Source organism: Porites lutea, chromosome 5 (assembly GCF_958299795.1).
Source record: "Porites lutea chromosome 5, jaPorLute2.1, whole genome shotgun sequence".
NCBI classification, from domain to species: Eukaryota; Metazoa; Cnidaria; class Anthozoa; order Scleractinia; family Poritidae; genus Porites; species Porites lutea.
This window is the reverse complement of record NC_133205.1, coordinates 2,727,501-2,752,431: the sequence shown is the minus strand read 5'-3', so window position 1 is coordinate 2,752,431 and position 24,931 is coordinate 2,727,501. Positions and strand designations below refer to the sequence as shown.

At 37.4% G+C, this 24,931-nt stretch overlaps 2 protein-coding genes across 2 annotated transcripts in view; both read right to left on the bottom strand.

Moving 5' to 3' along the window:
- Window positions 1–6,121, bottom strand: part of LOC140936827 (uncharacterized) — a 34,155-nt gene extending 28,034 nt beyond the window's left edge. Inside the window, exon 1 of the mRNA XM_073386326.1 lies at window positions 6,107–6,121. The gene's annotated coding sequence lies outside the window, so the exon portion shown is untranslated. The remainder of the gene's footprint in view (window positions 1–6,106) is intronic.
- Window positions 6,122–9,426: 3,305 nt separating this feature from the next.
- On the bottom strand, window positions 9,427–20,159 carry LOC140939048 (uncharacterized). The gene is made up of 14 exons (XM_073388605.1): window positions 20,110–20,159; window positions 18,388–18,893; window positions 17,920–18,028; window positions 17,470–17,586; window positions 16,317–16,380; window positions 15,323–15,574; window positions 14,734–14,938; window positions 13,651–14,215; window positions 13,105–13,197; window positions 12,489–12,581; window positions 12,144–12,317; window positions 11,310–11,407; window positions 10,827–10,954; window positions 9,427–9,855 (listed from the first exon to the last, which is right to left on the bottom strand). Exons 2-14 carry the CDS (start codon window positions 18,879–18,881, stop codon window positions 9,761–9,763), a joined length of 2,487 nt encoding a protein of 828 aa, XP_073244706.1. The 5' UTR covers window positions 18,882–18,893; window positions 20,110–20,159; the 3' UTR covers window positions 9,427–9,760.
- Between the last annotated feature and the right edge of the window lie 4,772 nt (window positions 20,160–24,931).

Genomic DNA, 24,931 nt, shown 5'->3' with positions numbered 1-24,931 from the left:
TCCAAGTCTCCTTCTTTCCCGCCTAGTTTTCACTGAGAACGAAGCTTTGCAAAGGCAAGCTAATTGCTTTTACCTATACCTTAGGGCAAATACATGTACTTGCTGACAGCATCATGAACTCAAAATTCTTCGTTTTAAGAATAAAAACTCCACAAGCTGTTGAAGCTAGGTAAGCCGTTAGTGATTTTTGAGGGTTCAAATGGTGTTAGAGATTACGTAATCACGCCTCGCGTCAAGTAATTGCACTTTCACCTCTTTAAACACATTACGACATATCAGTTAACGAAAATTTAAAGTTTTTTGGGGAAACCGTGATTGGCTTGGAATAACATAGTCGTAACGAGCCTATTTTTTCAGTACTTGCTATCTCCTTTGATTCGTGCTCCGTGGAAGCGTATCGGCTGATTGGACTCTTTCGCTGGGGAAAAATGGCTTACAACGTACAATGAATTAATGACTTCTTTTTCTTGCAGCGGCCATTTTAATTTGTAAACATTGATTTAATTTTCAAAGTTATTTTAAAATTAACTTTACGGTGACTTATATTTGTATCATCTTTCCTTTGAAAGCATATTTCGCGCTTAAGCATAAGGGATAAGCATGAATGAATGAATAAATGACACTTTATTGCATAATTTAAGTCAGACTGTAGTCTCCCTTATGGCCCGATTAAACGTAAATACAACAATTACTAAAACACTAAAATCTTTAAATACTAAATACTAAAGTACTAAGGTTAATTTTAAAGCATAAGCTTTAAGCTAGCATAAGAATAAAAACTCCCCAGGCTGTTGAAGCTAGGTAAGCCTTTAGTGATTTGTGAGGATTCAAATGGTGTTAGAAATAACGTAATCACACCTCTCGTCAAGTGATAATGTATTAAAAATGACTGCGGTCACACGTCGATGGATTGTCAACAGATTAACTCACGAAGTTTACGATTTGCTGACACTCGAGATATAGAAAAGACTCATGTTTAATGAAGCTTTTTTTTATGAAAAAGAAACATTGAAAATTAATTGTAAAGTTTCTGAAAAGTTCAAACAACTGTTTTTATTTTAACACTTCTCTTAGGGCCCAATTTAATGGAGTTAGGTGAGCGACAGGAATTTCAAATTTAATAAAATTAATTGTCGATGGATTAAATACATCTTTGTACCCTATTAGTTGCTGTTGATTTCGCGGAAACGTATTTTTTCTGTTTTCAATGCAAGGAAATGAAGCAAAAACTTCTTCTAGCGCTTAACCAAAACTTTCCCCGAACACGCACAAGTAAGCCTGCTCGCAGGCTAAACCGATGAGGAAAGGGGTGTGATAGTCTGACAGAAATTTGCGACTAATACCTTTAAGGAGGGTATTAGTTAAGTCCGGTATTTCTACCCACTCTGATCTTTAAGGAATAATAATATTGCAAACTTAGCATTTTGTGTTAGTCATTTAAACAAGAAATATTCATGGCCAAAAAAAATGGCTACCTGACTTACCCCTTAGGGGCCTGTTTTTCAACGAAAGCCAGTCTAATCTGACGGTTATAGGTAAAAAACTTTGGGTCGGTTATTTAAACGAAGTCTCACTTAGACCGCGGTTTTGGAAATCTTTGGATGTCCAGATCTCTTCCTTTCTCGATTATTTTAAGAAGATAAATGCTGTTATAGTCTAAGCCATATTCTTTTGTGGAATTTTTCACGATAGATGGTGCTTACATTAAAGCGTTCGGCAAACTGAAAATGTCATTGTCTAGACTGTGGTTTTGTGAAACACTGGCTAAACTTAGTTTAGATAACTGGTCCTTTGAATTTTATCCCTCTGAAGCCAATCAGAAAACTTCGTTATTTATAGAAACCCTCTTGACGTCCTAAGGGCCGAACTGCGGCGACAAAGGCAGGTCATTTTATGAAAAGATTGGATAGGAAATGTTTAATGAACTTTTCATGTGGTTTCGCATGCATGTGCTTTTTTCTTCATTAGTAATCGCGGTCGAAAGGCCTTTTTTTAACCAATTATCTTACCCTTGTAGGCCCCGAAGCTTTGTTTTCAGTAAAAAGGAAAGTAATGTAAGAGGCTTCAACAGTCTATAATCTGATTTGAACTCGCGTGGAATTTTTGTTTGTTACTAAATTTCGTGCTTTTGAGGCTGTATAGCTGAATGAATTCTTGCAAATGCAACGCCACGTGAATCTGGGGTCAAGCCTTAGCAAATGATAATCTCAGTATCTAAACGTAAATCAACTGTTGACTATAATATCTTAACAAAGGATAATTGTAACAATCCCTTTTGACTCAGCAAACTTTCTACCGATGGGGTGAAATAAAGTGTTGTTGTTGTTGTTGTTGTTACCGAGTTATTTCAAACCAGCTTGGAAATAGTCGCGTGGTCATCTCTTTCGTTAATAAAACGGTAGACTGCGAACGGTAAATGGTAAACGTAAGGCTTCTATTGATCACTGAGCCGTGATCACTAAAATATGAACAAATAAGATCTGAAAACAGTTCATGAATTAAAACTGTAATTAGAGGGATTAAGAATCACGTTTACGCTAGCTTAAATCAGATCTTCGGCATGGGCCGGGTCCAAGTCTCCTTCTTTCCCGCCTAGTTTTCACTGAGAACGAAGCTTTGCAAAGGCAAGCTAATTGCTTTTACCTATACCTTAGGGCAAATACATGTACTTGCTGACAGCATCATGAACTCAAAATTCTTCGTTTTAAGAATAAAAACTCCACAAGCTGTTGAAGCTAGGTAAGCCGTTAGTGATTTTTGAGGGTTCAAATGGTGTTAGAGATTACGTAATCACGCCTCGCGTCAAGTAATTGCACTTTCACCTCTTTAAACACATTACGACATATCAGTTAACGAAAATTTAAAGTTTTTTGGGGAAACCGTGATTGGCTTGGAATAACATAGTCGTAACGAGCCTATTTTTTCAGTACTTGCTATCTCCTTTGATTCGTGCTCCGTGGAAGCGTATCGGCTGATTGGACTCTTTCGCTGGGGAAAAATGGCTTACAACGTACAATGAATTAATGACTTCTTTTTCTTGCAGCGGCCATTTTAATTTGTAAACATTGATTTAATTTTCAAAGTTATTTTAAAATTAACTTTACGGTGACTTATATTTGTATCATCTTTCCTTTGAAAGCATATTTCGCGCTTAAGCATAAGGGATAAGCATGAATGAATGAATAAATGACACTTTATTGCATAATTTAAGTCAGACTGTAGTCTCCCTTATGGCCCGATTAAACGTAAATACAACAATTACTAAAACACTAAAATCTTTAAATACTAAATACTAAAGTACTAAGGTTAATTTTAAAGCATAAGCTTTAAGCTAGCATAAGAATAAAAACTCCCCAGGCTGTTGAAGCTAGGTAAGCCTTTAGTGATTTGTGAGGATTCAAATGGTGTTAGAAATAACGTAATCACACCTCTCGTCAAGTGATAATGTATTAAAAATGACTGCGGTCACACGTCGATGGATTGTCAACAGATTAACTCACGAAGTTTACGATTTGCTGACACTCGAGATATAGAAAAGACTCATGTTTAATGAAGCTTTTTTTTATGAAAAAGAAACATTGAAAATTAATTGTAAAGTTTCTGAAAAGTTCAAACAACTGTTTTTATTTTAACACTTCTCTTAGGGCCCAATTTAATGGAGTTAGGTGAGCGACAGGAATTTCAAATTTAATAAAATTAATTGTCGATGGATTAAATACATCTTTGTACCCTATTAGTTGCTGTTGATTTCGCGGAAACGTATTTTTTCTGTTTTCAATGCAAGGAAATGAAGCAAAAACTTCTTCTAGCGCTTAACCAAAACTTTCCCCGAACACGCACAAGTAAGCCTGCTCGCAGGCTAAACCGATGAGGAAAGGGGTGTGATAGTCTGACAGAAATTTGCGACTAATACCTTTAAGGAGGGTATTAGTTAAGTCCGGTATTTCTACCCACTCTGATCTTTAAGGAATAATAATATTGCAAACTTAGCATTTTGTGTTAGTCATTTAAACAAGAAATATTCATGGCCAAAAAAAATGGCTACCTGACTTACCCCTTAGGGGCCTGTTTTTCAACGAAAGCCAGTCTAATCTGACGGTTATAGGTAAAAAACTTTGGGTCGGTTATTTAAACGAAGTCTCACTTAGACCGCGGTTTTGGAAATCTTTGGATGTCCAGATCTCTTCCTTTCTCGATTATTTTAAGAAGATAAATGCTGTTATAGTCTAAGCCATATTCTTTTGTGAAATTGTTCAGGATAGATGGTGCTTACATTAAAGCGTTAGGCAAACTGAAAATGTCATTGTCTAGACTGTGGTTTTGTGAAACACTGGCTAAACTTAGTTTAGATAACTGGTCCTTTGAATTTTATCCCTCTGAAGCCAATCAGAAAACTTCGTTATTTATAGAAACCCTCTTGACGTCCTAAGGGCCGAACTGCGGAGACAAAGGCAGGTCATTTTATGAAAAGATTGGATAAGAAATGTTTAATGAACTTTTCATGTGGTTTCGCATGCATGTGCTTTTTTCTTCATTAGTAATCGCGGTCGAAAGGCCTTTTTTTAACCAATTATCTTACCCTTGTAGGCCCCGAAGCTTTGTTTTCAGTAAAAAGGAAAGTAATGTAAGAGGCTTCAACAGTCTATAATCTGATTTGAACTCGCGTGGAATTTTTGTTTGTTACTAAATTTCGTGCTTTTGAGGCTGTATAGCTGAATGAATTCTTGCAAATGCAACGCCACGTGAATCTGGGGTCAAGCCTTAGCAAATGATAATCTCAGTATCTAAACGTAGATCAACTGTTGACTATAATATCTTAACAAAGGATAATTGTAACAATCCCTTTTGACTCAGCAAACTTTCTACCGATGGGGTGAAATAAAGTGTTGTTGTTGTTGTTGTTGTTGTTGTTACCGAGTTTTCCAGCTTGGAAATAGTCGCGTGGTCATCTCTTTCGTTAATAAAACCAAAACCAAACAGAGGACAAATAGATATGAATATGAAGTTCATCATGTTCCGGCGGAAGTTGAGAAAGCGTAATAATCCATTGTAATATATAACACTTTCTATACAGGCTGAAATTATTTAACCGCCAAAGTATTCAATGCAAAAATCGACCTCAAAAATGCCCAGCAAATGAGGACTGAATTAATTTAACAAAGAAATCGTGGATGGTAGGCAGTTGAGCATTTTGCGGTTTCATATTTTCGGGTCAGTCTGCATTAGATTTTTATAAAACTTGACATTTCACTAAATGAAGTTTGATAAATCGTTCTATGAAGATATGTTTTTGTTTCAGTGCCAAAAAGTATTAAAATTGCAATTATTTTTGTGACATCGGTAAAAAGATCACGTTTGAGTGAAAGTACCGAGCGGGTACCGAGAACTCTTTAATAATAAACCATAGTCACTCTAGTCGCAATTCGATACGAAATATCCAGATGATATGAGAACAAATAGCATCTTTAGGACATAACTGATATAGAATCGAAACTTGCCACAACGTTTGATGATTGAGTTTCGCCGGAATGCACAACGGTGACGTCCTCGTATGTTATAACTAAGAAAACCTAGCCACTTATAAAATTTTTTCGTACTTGATTGGGTCGCTAATATTTACGTTGTTGAGCTGAAGTCAGATTTACTAGTAAATATCCCTCAATTGAGCGTGTAACAACCCTAAAATACACTATTGCTTATTTTAAGACTTAACTTTGTGTGGGTTTATGTCTTTTTATCAACACATGTGATTCGGATTTCTTTAAACAGCCATCTGAAGTTTTTTTAATAGTTGAAGAATGTTTCTCAAAACCTGTTTTAAAAGATCTTTAATGGCTCGTTCTAGCAACTATTTCAAGAAAAGCGTTCAAGAATGATAAACTGATTTTTAAGTTTCCAAATATCAGAAACAAATTAAAACAAATTCTTGGCTCGGTGTCAGACTGAGAACTAAGTTTAAATGAAGGGCGGTTGGATTATATCTGCCTGCCTGGAGGTTCCGCACTACAAACCTCGTCTTAAAGTAACATTGTCAATTGAAAGTGATTCAAATAGACTGTTAAAGTCAATTTTAAAAAATCAGTTAAAATTTAAGAAGCTGACTCACCAATGTAGCCCTCTGTTTGAGTGCAACGTGACTGAACTGACCTTGAAAGGCTGGTCTCTTAAATTAAGTGTAAGTGACGCGAGTTTCTGCTTTTTTTGGACTATTTATGTCTCGCCTATTATCATATGAAAGAGTTTCGGAACTTGGAGTGAGAGATTGGTCAATCATACTAGGCTAGCGTTAAACTAACTTCCACTTCCTGTTAACGTTCGTCACTCAAAAAAGTCTTTGTCGTAAGCTCCTTGAAATCGAGTTCCTTGAAATCGGCCCTTGTGCTTTGTTCGCATAAGGTTTCCCTTAAGACCTAAAGCAAATCAGTCACAATGAAGAATTTTGCTTTTACCGGGGGTCAAAGAAATTATATTCAGAATTGAGGAAAGTATACTTTAATAGCGAGCCGTTATAAGGAAGGTTGAATGAGAGTTTAACGATGTATCTTTGAGAACTCTCTTTGCCTAGCCTGCCTTGGAAAATATCTGTTCGGAAGACGATTTGAGATCTAGAATTTTCGGAACATTTGTTGTAAAATTTATTGCTTGCCTATCTCTCCTAGGATTTTCGAACATCCCAAAAATGGTATAATTGCCCATTTTTAACGGATTTTTACCCTCTGAAAGGTCACCTAGAATTTTCGGGAGCCTTTTTATGGCTAAAATTTTCGAAAAGGTAAGTTTTCATCCCTATTATTTTCGGATCACAAGACTTTTAGCCAGGAAATCCGAACAGATGAAAAATTTTTAGGGGATAAAAATATGCCTATATCTACCGTTTAAATACTAAAATACGTTAAACAATGCTGTGTTTGCGTGGTTTTAAACTATATTCTCGTTAAGTGCCCCTGTGGTCTCGCTTATAATAAAGTTAACATTCAACAGACATCTGCATGGTACTCGTTTTAAAACTGTCAGCTGAACGTCTGAGAAATGACAGCTGCATGAGGCCCAGAAGACGTAGGAAATTGACTGATTTTAAAAGGAACAAACGTTTAAGGGGCGGTGGACCTTAATAAACAGAAATTCCAACGTTTACATGCTCCTCATATTTGTTACTATTTTTTTTAAAAAAAGTTTTCATCATAATTTTTAAGGTAATTCATATATTAATTAATCATAAATCACCAATAAATCAGTTTCTTCAGGTAAACTATGAAAATTAACCGACTGGCTCACAGTGGTAGGTTAGTCTTTTGAATAAAGTCGACACGAGAACTCTTTTAAGCGTTTTTTCAGTTACTATTTTCAATTTTTATTTATAGACTATGCTTTGTCTTTTGTGTGGTCTCATGAAAGACATGGTGCTTGAATTTGGAGTCAAAGGTTGGTTAACTTTACTTTAATCTAACTGTTTTCTCATACATATGCGATGGTAAAAGACATCCTTTTCCAATTTCCCAGTTACTTAAGCTTTTAAAATGAGATTAAGATTAAGATTTGTGTATTTATTTGTGTTTTGATATGAAAGGAAAATCGGAAAGGATCCTGGTAGCTAGTAGCAGTAAAATGACGACATCGTGCAAATGGCCTATTATTAATTAACATCAATCTTGAGTCTCAATCGTGGTTCAGTTTAGTCTGAATCATTCGTCGCGTTTTACACGTCCCTCTTGTGAGATTAATCAATATTCCAGGAGTTTATTCTAGGAGATGCAGTTATAGTTTCGGAAATGGATTTGTCTCAATTTGAAGTCAAGGTCTGGTGGACAGTACTGGAGGTTCTGCAAGAGTAATTATTAAATGCAGATCACGTTTTCATAGTATTAAAATCTCTAATCTGATGTTAGCACCAGACAGTCACTTTGTGTGTTTAATTTCCCTACAGAGCTATTGAGAAAAACCATCACTTCGCAATCCATGCAGTTACGGTTGGCAGTGAAAAAGATAGTTATATTAGCCTGTTCGCTTGGAACAGGCTATATATAAGAGGCTTGAACAGTCTATGATCTGATTTGAACTCGCGTGGAATTTTTGTTTGTTACTCAACGTCGTACTTTTGAGGCTGTGTAGCTCAATGAATACGTGACTGAGGCTTGGAAGCCTCTGTTGATCATGCATCCCGTGTTGACGTCAGACAAAGAATACCGTGAACACCAAAATATGAATAAATAAGACCTAAATTTAACTTAAAGGTCCTAAACATAAACAAATGAACAACGTTAACAGCACTGTTTAAATCTGCAAATATAAAGTTAATTTGAAATATTGCATGATATCATGATATTAATGATAAAAATTAAATACTTAACCTTCGACTGACAGCCGACTCCGAAATTTAGAAAATGCGCCTGGTTTAACAACCATATTATCGGGTTTTAATTGTTTCATCTAACTTATACCAAATCGCTTCAACTTATAAGACACACTAACTAACTTAATAAACGTGACTCTCAAACTGGAAAACTAGCACTCGGTTAATTATGATCCTTAAATTCTTACAGTAAGGTAGCCTCAATTTCCGCGATGACTGAGCACGGGTATATTTTCTCCAACAGAGGCTGGTAATCGAGCCTTATAGTAAAGACGACGACCCTTGTAAGATTTCTTTGATGCAAGGGAATCGTTGGATATTTTCATAGCTAGTGACGTGTGAAAAATAGAGTTCACATAAAGGACACCTTAATGACGGCAGGTAAGAAAGACGATTTACAAAACTGCGATTTAAAGTTTCAAGTCTCAAACTTGACCAACATCAATTTTCTCCCAACAAAATCAATACAAAATCAAGGGAAATGGTTATGAGAATTAACAAAATGATCGCCTAAAGGGAAATGCTCTGATCTTTTATCAAATTATTTTTCTTAGCTAATCTTTTAAGGAAATTTATGGACATCAGTTTGGAGAATTTGAGTGTGCCAATTATAATGGGTCAATACATAACAGTAATATAGTATTTAATGAATTAATTGATGAACTTTGTACAGCCCATTTTTCACTAGATTTGTAATTGCTAGATTGTTCCGTCATTCTCCCATCCTTTTTTTAAAATAAAAATCCAACTTGATCATGAGGACTTGAAGTGGAGGGACAGAGGCGAATGCAAAATTCTGACTTTCATCTCAAAAGCAATCGATGAGGCTGTCTTTTGTCAGCTTGAGTACTTTGAGAAACACTGAGCTCATTAGCCTGCGAGAGCATCCGGGTTGTTCGGCTCTAGTTTCGGAGTGAGAAAATAGACGACCGGGAATACGTCTGCGGTTCGCAGGCTATGAGTTCATTGGCCGGTTTGGTGTTCCTCAAGGTTCGGTTCTAGGGCTGTTTTGACATCTTTAGTATAATCCCCCTTGGGAGGGCAGTGTTCAAAAGATGAACGAGGCTTTATAAACCTTGTTGTTTCACAAATTTATTAAATTTCAAGCTATTATGAACTATGCTACGCTAATTGCTGCGTTGTTAAACAGTAGTATGATCATATAACGATTTTCTTTTTCGATCGAGCATCCTTGCAATTGGTTCCGAGTCAGTTCATCTTTTTAAGAAAAACTAGCAAGACGATCGAGTAAGCCGCGTCCTCTACTGAACCTTGGTTAGGTATAAAAACAAACTTGTCGTCCAGCGAAGAAGCCAAAATTGAATGGCTGTTATTTCAGTGTGCCAATGGTAGCTGGATAGGATTCTCTTCAGTTTTGTCCTGATGTACCAAAAGGAACTCGGCGTCCTTCTAATCTCTCTCAGGTTCTACGACAACGTTGAATGATTGAACGTGACTTGCTTCTGATTGATCACGAACTTGAGCGTTTTCATCAAGTGAATATTCTACAAGAAAAACAAACAAAAAAACAAATAAAACAAGTAGTGTGCCGTTTACAATGAAGAGATAATTAGATGTTCCTGGAATGAACAACGCGTTTGTTAGACAAGACAAGACAGCAATTTTATTTATACCACACACCGAAAAAAAAGACATTAAAAAACAGACACTACTACTTATGTAAGGTACAAGCCACCTGGAAAATGGCTTAAAAGCTAATCTAGCCAGGAGGCATTATAAATTAATTAAGAATATGAAAGACTGAGGTTGTTTCATGGAGACATAAGTGGAAACGCCCCTACGAACTGCTCACTGCTCCTCTTGTTCCGTTTCCGTACACGATCAATGCCAGGGATGTAAGATCCAGAAAATTTAGAAAAAACTCTGAGTGCATAGTGATAAATTAAGTTTTTTGAAGAAAAATTCATCTTAAAATTCTATAGAACAGTAATTTTAGAAAAAAAGAGTGAAGGGCGTGCCTCCCCTTCGGCCCCCTCTAGATACAACCATAATGTATATTTGGGCAAAAGAAATGCAAGACTAACTGAAATTGATGCCTGTTAATTTATTTTAGCCCGGCTACCAATTGAAAACAGCCAATCCACGCCGCTTGGGACGTTTCTCCAGGAGAGTCTCTTCTGGCGAAACGTCCCAAGCGGCGTGAAGCATGAAACGGCTGTTTTGGCAGGCTAGTTAAATTGAAAGAAACGGGCTCTTAACATTATATATCTATAGCACAAGCAAACGACAGCATTAGGCTGAAAGGCTGATGTAAAACAATCCATACAGGGCGGCCTAGCAAAGGAGATGAAATTCGATCATAATTTCATTTACAAACTGCATTGACATAATCAGTGTCCAGAGATGATTTTTGCCATATTGATTGTGTTTATTAAAAATTTTTGTACAGAAGCTACATCTTAACTTAGCTGATGATAAGACATAATTGCATGGGAAGCTTTGAAACCGTACCAACCTCTTTTTGTACGACATGACGGTGGACGGAAGAATAAAACCATCAGCGAGCCAGCAAGCGCCAATAGAGCGGGAACTACAGAAAATACATGCTGCACGTAGTCGCTTTCACTCAAATTGGACGTAGAGCTATAAAATAAAATAATTATCAATAACTAAAAATCGCCCTCCAGGCATTTTTTCTTGCGCGCGTTTGGCTTGACGAACTAGGAATAAAAAGGGACGGCTTTTAGTATATGCCTCAGAAATGACAAAGACGCATCAAGGTAGCGGGACATTTTAATCACCCAAATCATGTATATTCTAGCCACCCGTAACCATGGCAATCTGCAGCCTTTCCTTGCATCAAGACAGAGAAAACAGTAAAGATCCAGCCGAGAACAAACGTTCCTAGAAATCGGCACTTAATTAAATTAAATTTTTCACCCGACCACAAAAATATGGATTTTTTAAATTAAGGTAGGAGATCCACTTATAATCTCACCCGTTTTCTGGATAAAACTCTTGTATAGCCATCAGCAAACCACCGCTGGATATTCTCCCTAGAAAAATAATGATGGCGAATGCCGAACCACTAGTTTCCTGTAAAAGACAGCACAACTGTTTCAGATACTTTAAAAAAAAACGCATATACGTTTAACCTGCTGGTAGCTTTATATATTGAAAGTTTAGGAGTTGGCTGTGTTTATAAATAGCCGCGCCTGATCTCTTGATCTGATAGTTCAGTCATAGTGGAATCTTTATCAGTTAATTGTGGCACTCTAATATAAAGTCTAAGTTAAAGGGAGATGCGTCCATTTTTACGGTCTTTGATGCGTGTTCTGGTGAACCGGAAATTTAATTAGCTTTTTTCTTTACGTCTTGACGTTTTATTTTAAGAGGGTGACTATAGCTAGAAGGACTAAAAAATTTAAAGGTTTTATACAGTTTGATTTCAGCTACAAGGCTCTTATATTATACAATTGTTTTAAATTCAATCAGAACGAGCTAAGCATTTTGATCAGTTTGTTAACCAGGTTGGAACACCTGTAGTGTCTCAGTTATTTTGACCAGTCAATTAAGGCATGTGATATTTAAGTTATTTTGACCAATAAGAGAGCGTGTCGTCTGTCAGTTATTTCGACCACTTAGAACGCGCGTTGGTTTTCCAGTTATTTTGACCAATCAGAATTTCTTTAGTATCTCAGTTTTTTAAACAGTCGGAAGGCGGGTGGTATCTCAAATATCTTGACTAAGTATTTAGGTTAAATTTTGTAAAATGAAATAGCTTTGTCTTAAATTACGGTCATTTTTCTCTTTCCATACAATGTTTGCGTACCTTGTCTGCTTTGACGAGCTCTGCAGCGAACGTCAGAGCCATGACGTACATGATGGACATGCCGCTGCCTGTTAGGAATACGGGCGCATATGTGGACAGTTTCAACTCAGTGGTTTGGAAATAATAGTATACAGATGCACCAATCACGAGAAGTGAACCAATGAGGTAAGTTCCCTGAGGAAAGATATGAAATACACAAGGTATCAAAGTCAGGCAAGGAGTTCTCCTCGCTTAGCAGTGCAAGTTGCAGATATTTTATTATCCCTTATTTTTAATTTATTATTAGTTGAATTATTCGACTTGTTACATGTATAGAAAAATTTAAATGAGGGAGAAGCCGCTTACCATGTTTCCCAGTTTGGAGTTAAGTTTATTTGAAATAGTGCTGCCCATTGCTCCGCTAACAAGAAGAACAAGGGGAAAGTAGGCAATGGATTGCTGCAAAAGAATCGACAAAAAGCTCAAAGTAAAATAAAATGAAGAGAAAATTAATATCTCCTTTATATATCAGAGCGGTGTGGATGCTATCACATGGAAATGTTTCTATGATTAGAGGTACCGTTGTCTTTAAGCGCATTTCGGACTTCAATGGGCCTTACATGAATAAGAATCGAATAAATAAAAAGATCTCTAGTCCTAGCTGACAGCGATATAACAGACAGTTTCGTATATAAAACACTTGAGATCAGTACTTCGAAAAATAATGTTAAAAATAAAGGCTAATAAAAATTTTCCTAAATAAAAACGTTTTAAGTTTTGATTTAAATGCAGAAACGTCTGCAATTTTGTCATACGATTATGGGACGGTTTTTCATAACTGTGGTGGAGAACGCATGCGCACATCCTCTCTATATCAGTTTAGATTTTAAGGCTGGGGTGTATAATAGCGAACAGTAGAGCCATTTATGGAAGATCATCTTTTTAACACATTAAACAAAGGGTGCAAAATTATTCGTCTTACCTTCCCAAAGCCCAGTCTTTCAGTCAAGTACAACGGCAAATATGCATAAACCGCATCCTGCACAAGGCGAGAACACGTGACGATAACGGCAACCTAATTAATGAAATGAACTCGGTAAATTTGTCAATGACTTTATTTTTAGCACGATTTTGTTTTAAACAGGGCTAATACCTTACAGCCTTTTTGTAGTCCAGAGTTAAGAAATTCCAGCGCAGCGCTTTAATTAATGTAATGTGATTGCATTTTTGACAGAAAAATGTAATTTGTTGTTTACCTGTTTGTGTGAACTGCATAAGGTTCTAAACTGACAAGACACTTAGTGATACCAAATATTGTTAAACGACACACTTTTGGTACCTTAAGGTGTTGGCAAAGGTTAGCCTTTCGGTATAATTAACTCGGTAAATTTGCAAATGATGTGATCCCCACAAGTCAATCTTGCAGCTGCTTTAAAGGCAAGTCATTAGATAAGAGGATATACCGATAAGACTTAAAGTGAAATTAAAAAAAACAAAAAGGTCATTGGACACATTAAGAGATGCCAACCTTGTAAACATTAGGAGTCTTCAACCAATCTCTCGTCGTCTTTGGTTTCCTCTTTTCAGATCCTCCAGTAATCGCAGATTTACACGATTTATCATTGGATTCATCTCTCGTCTCTTTTTTCTCAGATCCGTTCTTTTCTAGCTCAGATAAGCTCAGTTTTCTCTGCGTGTCTTTGTCTGAAAATGCTGTCATCTCTGAATCAAGAGGATAAATTCCTGAATTACGGCTTTCCTTCCTTTCCGGAACAGAGAAACTCACTTTTTTGCGTGTTGTTGTTTCTCTAAAAGGTGACATTTGTTTTTCGAAACCATGGATAATTGCATCGCCTTCACCGACAGGCTCAATGGCCTCTTCCTCGTTTATTGCTGTCATCTCCATCCCAGAGGTTTCATTTTGGTAACCAAGGTTGTGTATTCCAAGCTTAAAAACTTCTTCTGGAGCCAAAGACATGCCTCTTCTCCGACGCCGGCTATGTCCTCCGTCAGCACCATTTAAATCATATTCTCTTGTTTTCATATCATGATCTTCATTTCCCTCCATTATTTCTGTATTTTTTGTTAGGTTCCTGTCAGTAATATGAGCAAAGATTAACTCACTGGGAAAACAACAACAACAAAAAATAAAACAAAATAAAATTCGCTCATACAAGACTCTTTCAGGTGCAAGATGGCGATGTGCAAAACTCTAGCTAAGAGGTGCATTCGGTGATGAGGCTGTGGATGGGAACTGATTGGAAAGCCCTCAACCTTTCACATCAACTGCCACTTTATGCACGTCACCTTAGGCTGTGTAATCACTCATGGTGTCTGGATACTAGTTCCTGGGTACCAGCATAAAATTGTGTTATAATGTGCACATATTTACTCCAATTTGCCCTGTCAGACGTCATTTTAAAACGTTAGCGTAGCCGGGAGAAATGCGGGTATCCATAGCAGTGGATTGCCAAAGAAGTAACAGAAAACTTGTGCGCACAGGTAGTTGTGACCACTTTGAAGCGTAAGAATAGGGTCTTGCTTTTGTACTCAGGAACCGTCACGCGGGTGCTTGAAAAAAGCGGGTGTTCAACTCAAGAAAAACGCTTACCATTCAGTACAATTTGTCGCGTCTTCAAAAATGTTCGTATTCTGCCTGTTCTTTTCCTCTTCAAGATCCACTTGCCCTTCTTCGGCCATAATGTCAGTCGCCTCTGGTTGCCTTTGACTCTCTTTATTAAGAAGCGCATCTACTAAGCGAAAGACGAGACTCTTTTTGCGATCCTGGTCCAGTCTTGCTACGTGGGTTATCAGATCTACAGGAGAAATGACAATAGGACATTCGTACAATGACGTCATTTCGCTTAAACTACCAGAACCGACGCCTGAGGATTCTCATCCCTAATAAATTATGCCCAAATGTTTTCTAAATCTCACTAGGACTACTTGATTTGCATTTTATTTCATTTTATTTTTAATTAGTTAAATAGAATATCACCGTACGTGTGACCGCTGTCACGGTTTTAATCACCGCTGAGCCGAGGTTCCTTTTGAAATGTCGCGTTTATTTACCTCAATTCAACTTAATGTTGACGATACATCCATCGAACATCATGAATATTTACATTTAAAGCCAGGAACACTTTACCTGCTCATAGATAATGTAAAAACAACAACGCAAATATCATTTTAGTACATACCGCCTCCGGGTTTCTCTTGATTACTTGACGCTCCCGATGTGACTTCAGAAAATTGAAGTTTGTCTTCTGAATCTTCATGACTGTTTCCATCGCCGTTAGAAAAGAGAGCTTCCACAAATCGTTGTACCACACTTATCTTTTTAGACGCTGCTGTAGCAGTTGTTGCTTTATCGACAACTTCAGTGTTTTCCACCGAAGACATAAAAATGTCAACAAGGGAATGGACTATGGTCGAAGTTTTCCTCTTGGCATCTTAAAAGAATTTTTTTAAAAAAATTCAATTTTCTCTATACCTTATTAAAAGGAACTGCAGCACTTTCGTCTTATTACAGATATTGAGCTTTTCGACAAAGATATCGTGTTCAACTACTGAGTGCCTATTAACTGAAAGAGGTAAAAAGACATCTCCTCTCTTTCCTTGATATTAGCTTCCAATATTACCCGATGTTGGCCCGTGATGTTAACGAAATATTTTTTTGATTAATTTTTCTTTTCAGGATCCCTCCAGATCAGGAGCCCATAATGGGAGCTATTCTTTCTTGGTTGACTTCATTTGACGTCTACTTCTTGTCGCAAGGAATTGATCGAGAAGGCAGAATTATGGGAAGAGCGTTTTCGCTGCTTTCACAGCATCTGCACGTGTGAAACTAAAGAGCCCAGACCCTTACTCGGTTGTTACTTGTGACGCGTAACAATCAACATTCTGTGTAAGCAATTAAAGTGATTTACAAGCGTAGCTATTGTTTTAGAGTATAAAAACAATAGCAACATTTGTAAATTACACTTGTAAAAGTTTTAATAAATTGGCCCTGCTGATGTACGAGTTTGAGCTCCATCTTAGGTATCGTTACATTAACAAAGTCTCCTTTTACCGACAAATTTGACCTCAATATACTAATATTAACGTTGCTCATGTCTCAACGTTCACTGCGAGGTGAAAGTAAAGCAGAAAGATTAGAACTAAAGGTAGAGTAATCCATTTCATTCAACTCACCATCAACTTGTTCGAAGACCATTGAATAAACAGACTGGCTAGCCTGAAATAATCCTTCACCGTTCTGGCCAAAGATAAAAACCGTATTCATGTCATAAAATTGCCATCGCTATGAACCTCTTCTTGAGACAATTCATGGTCGACGTGACAAAAACTTAGATATTTGCACTTGCCGACATGCAAGAGTAGGTATTTGATTGATTGGTAGAACTATTAGTGTATAAGGTACGGTGATATTTTGTAACAAAGAGAGATGGGCATCCTGGGGAGATGTGTCAAAGTGGACATTTTTTTTAATACCAAGTGCGACACGGCTTTGTGGCGAATTGCGACATGTGATCGGACTTAGTTACAGCTAATATAAAGTGTGATGATTACTACAAATTGCAAAAGCACTAGGTATTAAACAATTATTCCTCGAGCTCGAATGGGCTCTGAGTCCACATGGATAATATCCATGGAGTCAATAGCCCATGAGGCCGAAGGCCGAATGGGCTATTGACTCAGAGGCCATGAGGGCGAGAGGAATAATTGTTTTAGTAAAATCCAACTGGTTGGTCAAAAATATCGAGACAAAACAACTTTAGCTAGCAAAACGCAATTCAGCCGCCATTGTTTTGGTTTTCAAAGCCGGCGCTTGTCGCTACTAGTGGGCTATAGCATATAGTCTAGAAGTAGCACAACCAATCAGAACGCAGCATTGATAATAGACCACTAGTTGGAGTCTACTAAAATGAGATACAACTGAGGGGTCGAGGTGAATGCAATCGGCGGACGAAAACGGCGAACCATGGCTTAAGCTCTCATGGAATATCAGTGTGAATTAAGAGAGATTATTCTCTCTTGTATTGATACATACATATCAGGCAAATCTTGCAAGAACATCAAGGTCATAATTTGCAGGAAAAGTCCATATAATACCGGATTAAAGGTGATTTTATAACAGGAAGGATTCGCAACAGCGATTTTCAGCGCAAAATTGCGAGCGTTGCAATGAAACAATGTTGTAATCATCCGAAACAATATCGCAACAAGGTTACAACTACGCTTTCTTGCGATAAAAATCGTGGCTGCGAATCGTCCATAGCCAGGGGCTGAGAAAGATGGCTAGTCGTCGAGGACAGCGCAATCGATATCTTATGTTGCTTCATACCACTGGATCCATGAGTGTGCTGATCTTTCTTAGGGGGCGTACGGCTGGTTCCTTTGTTCCAATATAAAAAATGACTGTAAAGACCATTCCTGTACCAGTGACAATCCATACAAGATGCTGCGTTGAAAGGGAAAGAAATATAAACATTTGAAAATAATTCAAATACGAGTTTTTTAAACTTAAATATAGTGTTATTTCAATTTAAAGTTTTATTGCTGATACATACCTAAGAACACTCTAGGAAAAAGTTTTTAAAAAATGAATTACACCTGCTCCACTAGCTAGTTATCAAAAAGAATGCAGGAACCATAAAAAACGTGCGTTTGGTTGGGCGTCGGAGGAATATGGTATTATGAATTCAATCTCATCATCATCATCATTAATCCAATCAACTAGATTGCTTTTTTCATTAATGCAACTTCCATATCGTCACTTTCTTTAGGTACCTACCGCAAACTGTGTTACACTTTCCTGCCCCAGATCGTCTCCGTCATCCTGACCAAGCAGTCCCCAAGCAACCACATAAACGTATATTCCACTAACGAAACTAAGGACTGTCCTATATCAGAAAAAAAGAGAGTAAAAAAAAAGGGTCGACTCTTACGGCATAAATTAGGGATGAGGGTATCTATATTCCTATATACCACGTCTGTGTTTAAGTATCTTGAACCGAACTTACTCACTGACGTTATTGTAGCCTGTCAGATCAGGTGCCATTTAAGATTCAAAGCGAAAAATAAAAAAAGGTTTGAAAAATAAAAAAAAAGAGAGACAAAGACGTGCACCCATCAGTTTCAGCTCCGTTGATTATCAATATACACTCGTTACCACTGTTGAGATCACATTCAGTCAGAGAACAGAATCCAAAAAATCAGAATCAAGAAATTGTGAACAAAAACATTGTGTTATTGCTGTAACCTTATAGCAGTTAACGCTGCGCCTTCTTGCACTGTCCCAGCTGCAGTGAAGGTGATTGAAAGATGATTGATCTCCAGAATGTTGCATGCCGCATTGATAATAACCATGACGCAATAATAGTAAAAAGGTTGCAACCAACTGACACCCTGATAATCGTTGCATACCAAACACCGATTGAACAGAAGAGGAAGTCCACCGGCCATCATAACTGTTCCCACTAAGTGCCACGACTTCCTCCGACCCAGCTTTTTGGAAATAAATGGAATTTGCACACGGTCGCCCAAGAAACCAGTTATTGGAGAGGTAAAGGCGTCAGTTATTTGTCCAATAAGCATAGCCAATCCGGCTTGGGATGCGGATAAACCAATCACTTGCATCAAAAATATGATGGAAAAAGAAATGTACATTTGACGGAAAATTTCATTGAGAACGTTTCCGAGGCCACAGGAAAAGCGCTGTTTGATGTTTAACTTGGATTTTTGTCGGTTCTCCATCGCTGAATTCAACTGTAAAATATTAACATATAAATGAATTTTCTTTCACTACATAAGAGTGCCCCAAGGGGTAGCTGACTGTGTAAACTGAGAAGCTTCGATAGATGGTGTTTAACCAAAACCAAACAGAGGACAAATAAATATGAATAGGAAGCTCATCGTGTTCTGGCGGAAGTTGAGCAAGGGTAATGATCCATTGTAATATATAGAACTTTCTATACAAGCTGAACATATTTAGCCGCCAAAGTATTCAATGCAAAATTCGACCTCAAAAATGCCCAGAAAATGAGGACTGAATTAATTTAACAAAGAAATCCTGGATGGTAGGCAGAAAGCATTTTGCGGTGTCATATTTTCGGGTCAGTCTGCATTAGATTTTTATAAAACTTGACATTTCACTAAATGAAGTTTGATAAATCGACCTATGAAAGAAGTGTTTTTTTTTTCAGTGCCAAAAAGTATTAAAATTGCAATTATTTTTGTGACATCGGTAAAAAGATCACGTTTGAGTGATAAATACCGAGCGCGTACCGAGAGCTGCATCAACCATAGTCACACCAGTCGCAATTCGATACGAAATATCCAGATGATATAAGAACAAATAGCATCTTTAGGACATAATTGATCAGTAGAATTGAAAGTTGCCACAACGTTTGATGATTGAGTTTCGCCGGAATGCACAACGATGACGTCCTCGGATGTTATAACTAAGAAAACCTAGCCAACTACCTATTTCATTTCGTACTTGATTGGGTAGCTGATATTTATGTTGTGGAGCTGAAGTATTTACTAGTAAATATTCCTCAATTGAGCGTGTAACTGACACTGAAACACTACGGCTTATTATAATTACGTAAGACTTAAATTTTTGTGGTTTAATGTCTTTTCATCAACACAATGTGATTCGGATTTCTTAAAATAGCCATCGGAAGTTTTTTTACTAGTTGAAGAATGTTTCTCAAAACCTGTTTTAAAAGCTCTTAATGGCTCGTTCGAGCAACTATTTCAAAAAAAGCGTTCAAGAATGATAAAACTTACTTTTAAGTTTTCCAAAAATCAGAAACAAATTAAAATAAATTCTTGGCTCGGTGTCAGTGAAGGGCGGTTGGATTATATCTGCCAGCCTGGAGGTTCTGCACTACAAACTTCGTAACTTTGTCAAAGTGATTCAAATAAACTGTTAAAGTCAAGTTCAAAAAATCAGTTAAAATTTAAGAATCTGACTCACCAAAGTAGCCCTCTGTTTGAGTGCAACGTGACTGAACTGACCTTGCAGGAAGGCTGGTCGTTTGAATTAAGTGGCAGTGACGCGAGTTTCGGCTTTATTGGACTATTTATGTCTCGCCTATTATCATATGAAAGACACAGTTTGTGAACTGGGAGTGAGAGGTTGGTCAATTATACTAGCGTTAATCTAACGTCCGCTTCCTGTTAACGTTCGTCACTCGACGAATAAATCGAGTTTACCGCGGCCCTTCTCAATTAAGGCTGGTCTCGCTTATAATTAAGTTAACATTCAACAGACATCAGCATGGTACTCGTTTTAAAACTGTCAGCCGAACGTCTGAGAAATGACAGCTACACGAGGCTGAAGACGTAGGAAATTGACTGATTTTAAAAGGGAAAAACGTTTAAAGGGGAGGTGGACATTAATAAACAGAAATTCCAACGTTTACATGCTCCTCATAGTTGTAAATATTTTTTAAAAAAGTTTTCAACATAATTTTCATTGTAATTCATATATTAATCAAACAGTCATAACTCAGCAATAAATCAGTTCCTTCAAGTAAACTATGAAAACCGACTGGCTCACACTGGTAGGTTAGTCTTTTGAATAAAGTCGAAACGAGAACGGTTTTGTGTTTTTTTTAATCATTATTTTCAATTTTTATTTATAGACTATGTTTTGTCTTTTGTTTGGTCTCATGAAAGACATCAGGTGCTTGAATTTGGAGTCAAAGGTTGGTTAACTTTACTTTAATCTAACTGTTTTCTCACACATATGAGATGATAAAAGACATCCTTTTCTAATTTCCCAGCCTAGTACTAGTTACTTATACTTTTAAAAAGAGATTGAGATGAAGATTTGTGTTATTTGTGATTTGGTTTTTTTTTTTATCATCAATAGGCTATTTGTACGAGGACGCCATTTTTACCAGTGTCAGAATCCTTAGGGGTCGCTTTCTTGTGCAAATTAGGGCTTTTGTCATTCAAACCTAATCGCTGGGATTACGAAATTTTGATATGAAGGATTCTTGTAACAGCAGTAAAATGATGCCATCGTGCAAATGGCCTATTATTAATCAACATCTTGAGTATCAGTCGCGATTTACACGTCCCTCTCTTGGGATTAATCATTATATTCCAGCAGTTTATTCTAGGAGATGCAGTTATAGTTTCGGAAAGGAAGTTGTCTCAATTTGAATTCAAGGTCTGGTGGACGTTAGTGGACGTTCTGCAAGAGTAATTATTAAATGCAGTTCACGTTTTCGTAGTATAAAATCTTCTGATGTTAGCACCAGACCGTCACTTTGTGTGTTTAATTTCCCTACAGAGCTATTGAGAAACCATCACTTCGCAATCCATGCAGTTACGGTTGGCGGGATAACATTAATTTACTATTTTTTTTATTATTGTTTTATTTTATTATTTCCTGCGGCTAGTTAACGTTAATTGCCACCTAATGTAAGCTCTCTAAGATAGTCATAATTTGATCTTGACTAAAAGTTAATGAACTCTTTCAAAGCGAGACAACACCCCCAAAAAGGCAACACCATGCATACGCTAAATAAAAACCTCAACCGCAGTTTATTTGCACTTCTTTGGTTAGCTTTTACAATTTTCTGAGTCCTCTAATTTTTTCACTTTCCTTAGGAAAACTGAATAAATAATACTATAACTGTACCTTTGGTTTGAGTTGTTATAGGTTGCCCCCCGAGTCACCGGTACAGTGCTTTTGGTAGCTGGATAGGATTTTTCAGTGACTCCTGATATTTCAAGAGTCAAGGCTGGCTCATCTTTCGGGGACTAGCCACGACAACGTCGAATGAAGCAGCACCTGTCTCTGATTGAACGAGAGACTCTTCCCTAAGCCTGAACAATCTAAAAAAAAGGCAAGTCAGGTTGAATTTTATTGCCAGTGTTTTATTTAACTAGCGGATGATTAACCCTTTTCGGGCGGCTAGGGTCGTACACGACCCCATATGGAGCGATGTACACATTTATCCCCTGGACCCATTTAGTTTTCAGTTAAGTTTATTATGAATAAATTGGTAAGCAACAACATCAGCAAAGATAGATCTTTCCAGCCATACCTCGTTTTGGATGTTCTGACTAATCCTGACAGAGACAATCACAAAAAAGGTGTAACATTTTGGCGAAAAATCCACTGCCAACTTCGCTGTTTACATACCACTCTTAGAAAATTAAACTTGTCCCTTTCCTAAAAAGTTAACCAGCCACAATTCCATGCAAAGAAAGACGATAAAGTGGGCAACAAAACACCAATAAAGAAGGAACAAAAGCGAAAAAAGAGAGCGGGAGAGAAAGATCGAAATAGATTCATGCGTGCTTGAAAAACAAAAAAGGCTGTTTAACTACCTCAGATTAGTCGGAAAATATGCCTTTTTTTCTTGCAAAACTCGTTTTTAGCCATTCAAACGCTAATTAGCCGAAGAATAGTCTAAAGAAGAGGAACTGGTGAAAAATGCGGTTTTTCGCTGCTCGCCGGCCGTCACCAAAAGGTTAAATGCCCCTAAAAGGTACAAGTGGTTTGTTCCTTTTTGCTTTAGGCCAAATGAGAACACGATTGATAAAACCAAAAAACTTGAAGTTGAGGGCCACAACTTTATAACTGTGAAGTGTTACTCGGCTTTTTGAATAATGAAGTCACATCTAATCCACTCCATATCCACTTCGCAAGTTTCTATAAGGCACAGGGAATGCAACGGTGTAATTGAAATCAGTAACTAAAGGGAAGTCCTTTACACTATATCTACCTCAAGCAACCGATAGAATTAAGAATCGAAGGGAAAGGCAAAGCAAATTATTTTGGGGAGCAAATTCAGTTACTGTTTTTTCTCTTAATTCGGAATGAGTGAGTAGGGAACGATCAGGAGCATAGACTAAAGAAGGCTTCCTTGCCAACTTCATTTCTTCCTTATCACGCAATTTAACTGAAAAAATATATTCCCAATTAGAAATTATTGGAAAAGCTTTCAACTGCATGTGTGTACCGACGACCTCTTCTTGAGGAACAAGACGGACGTCGGAGGAATGAAATCATCAGCGAGCCAGCAAGAGCTAGGAGAGTAGGAACCATAGAAAACACATGCCGTACGTAGTCACAGGCTACATGTTTCCAGTCCGGAAAATAAAAGACTGTTCACTAAGAACAGGAACTCTTGACTAATCTTACCCGTTCTCTGGGTACAACTCTTGTATAGCCATCAACAAACCCCCGCTGGATATTATCGCAATAAAAACGATGATGGTGAATGCCGTTCAACCAGTTTCCTGTAAATGACACATAAAGTGTTTTAGATGCTTAATCAAAAATTTGGAAGCATTTTAAAGTCTTAAAAGTCTTTAACCTGGAAGCTTTTTATTTAGATGTTTGTTGAAGGTTTACTAATTAAGATTAGTGGTGCTCCGTTTAAACGATAAACTGCCTTTATTTCACGTTTCGGCTGTCCGGTAAATAAATCAAGAGTTTGTCGACCAATCAGAACGAGCTAGAGTATGGTATCTTTAGTTTTTTTTGACGATCAGAAGCCGCGATGCTACCTCTGGTATTTTGACCAATAAGAACGTCTAAAGTATCTCAGTTAGTATAAATGACCTTTTTTCTCACGTCAAGGTTACTATTCTGTTCATAATGTTTCTGTAGGCGCACCTTGTCTGCTTCGACGAGTTCTGTGGCGAACGTCAGAACCATGACATACATGATGGACATACCGCTGCCCGCAGGATAACCGGCGCATGTGTGGACTGTTTCAACTCACTGGTTTGGAAGTTATAGTGCACAGATACACCAATCACGAGATAGAAACCGATGAGGTAAGTTTCCAGAGGAAAAATATTCAATGCAATTCAATTCAATCCACTCCTTTGAGAATAAAGGAGTTAGACGCGGAATCATGACGATTGGATTATCGCATTGGATCATAAATCAGTTGCCCGTGGTCACTCAGTATACAGCCGTTCGTTTTGTCGCCACTTCGCACTGAGATTTGCGTAACTACACGATAAACCACTGCGTAGAAGATCGATTAGGTCGTCGCCACTGGGTTAGATGGGAATGATCCCTGTGGCTCCTATAATTCAACGTCTTAGACATGCTTGTGAAAGACAGCTCCTACCACTTATTAGCTGGAAATCTTAGTAGTGAGTAGTCAATTCTTTCCTCATCTTATTTGCCGCCGACGGTAAACTAGTGATATTTTTTTACCAGTTGACTGCTTACATGGATAATACACTATATTAAACTTACAATTTAATTTGATTAAGTTGTTATCAAAAGTAAACGGCCACGATTGTGGGCAAAATCTTGCTATCTCCTTCATGCGATTCAGTACAGCAAACAAAGCCTATAGCCCTAGCAATTCGCTATTATTATTAGTTTACGCTAAGACAAGAGGCATAAAAGAAATTAATTAATGTCTGAAGTGTCCTGAACCTTATATGCAGCCCATTTGGCCTTTATTCACATCATATTTAGCTTTTTTTTTTAATTAAAAAGGTGATTTTTTGTATTGTGGATAGTTGACGATCCCTAATGATATGACGTAATTCCCGAAAAAGAGTTAAAAGATACTGCTATTACCAACTATTAACACGGAGGTGAAAGAGAAAGTCTAATGGTAAAATATTCTCCATCTCATTTGACTCACCGTCAACACTTTCAAAGACCATTGAATACCATTGAACAAACAGACTGGCCAGCTTGAAGCAGTCCTCCGGTGTTCTAGGCGAAGACAAACACGAGTTGAAATCATTTAGTCCAGAAATGTACTAAAGACATAAATTTAATATCCGGGAATATTCATTGC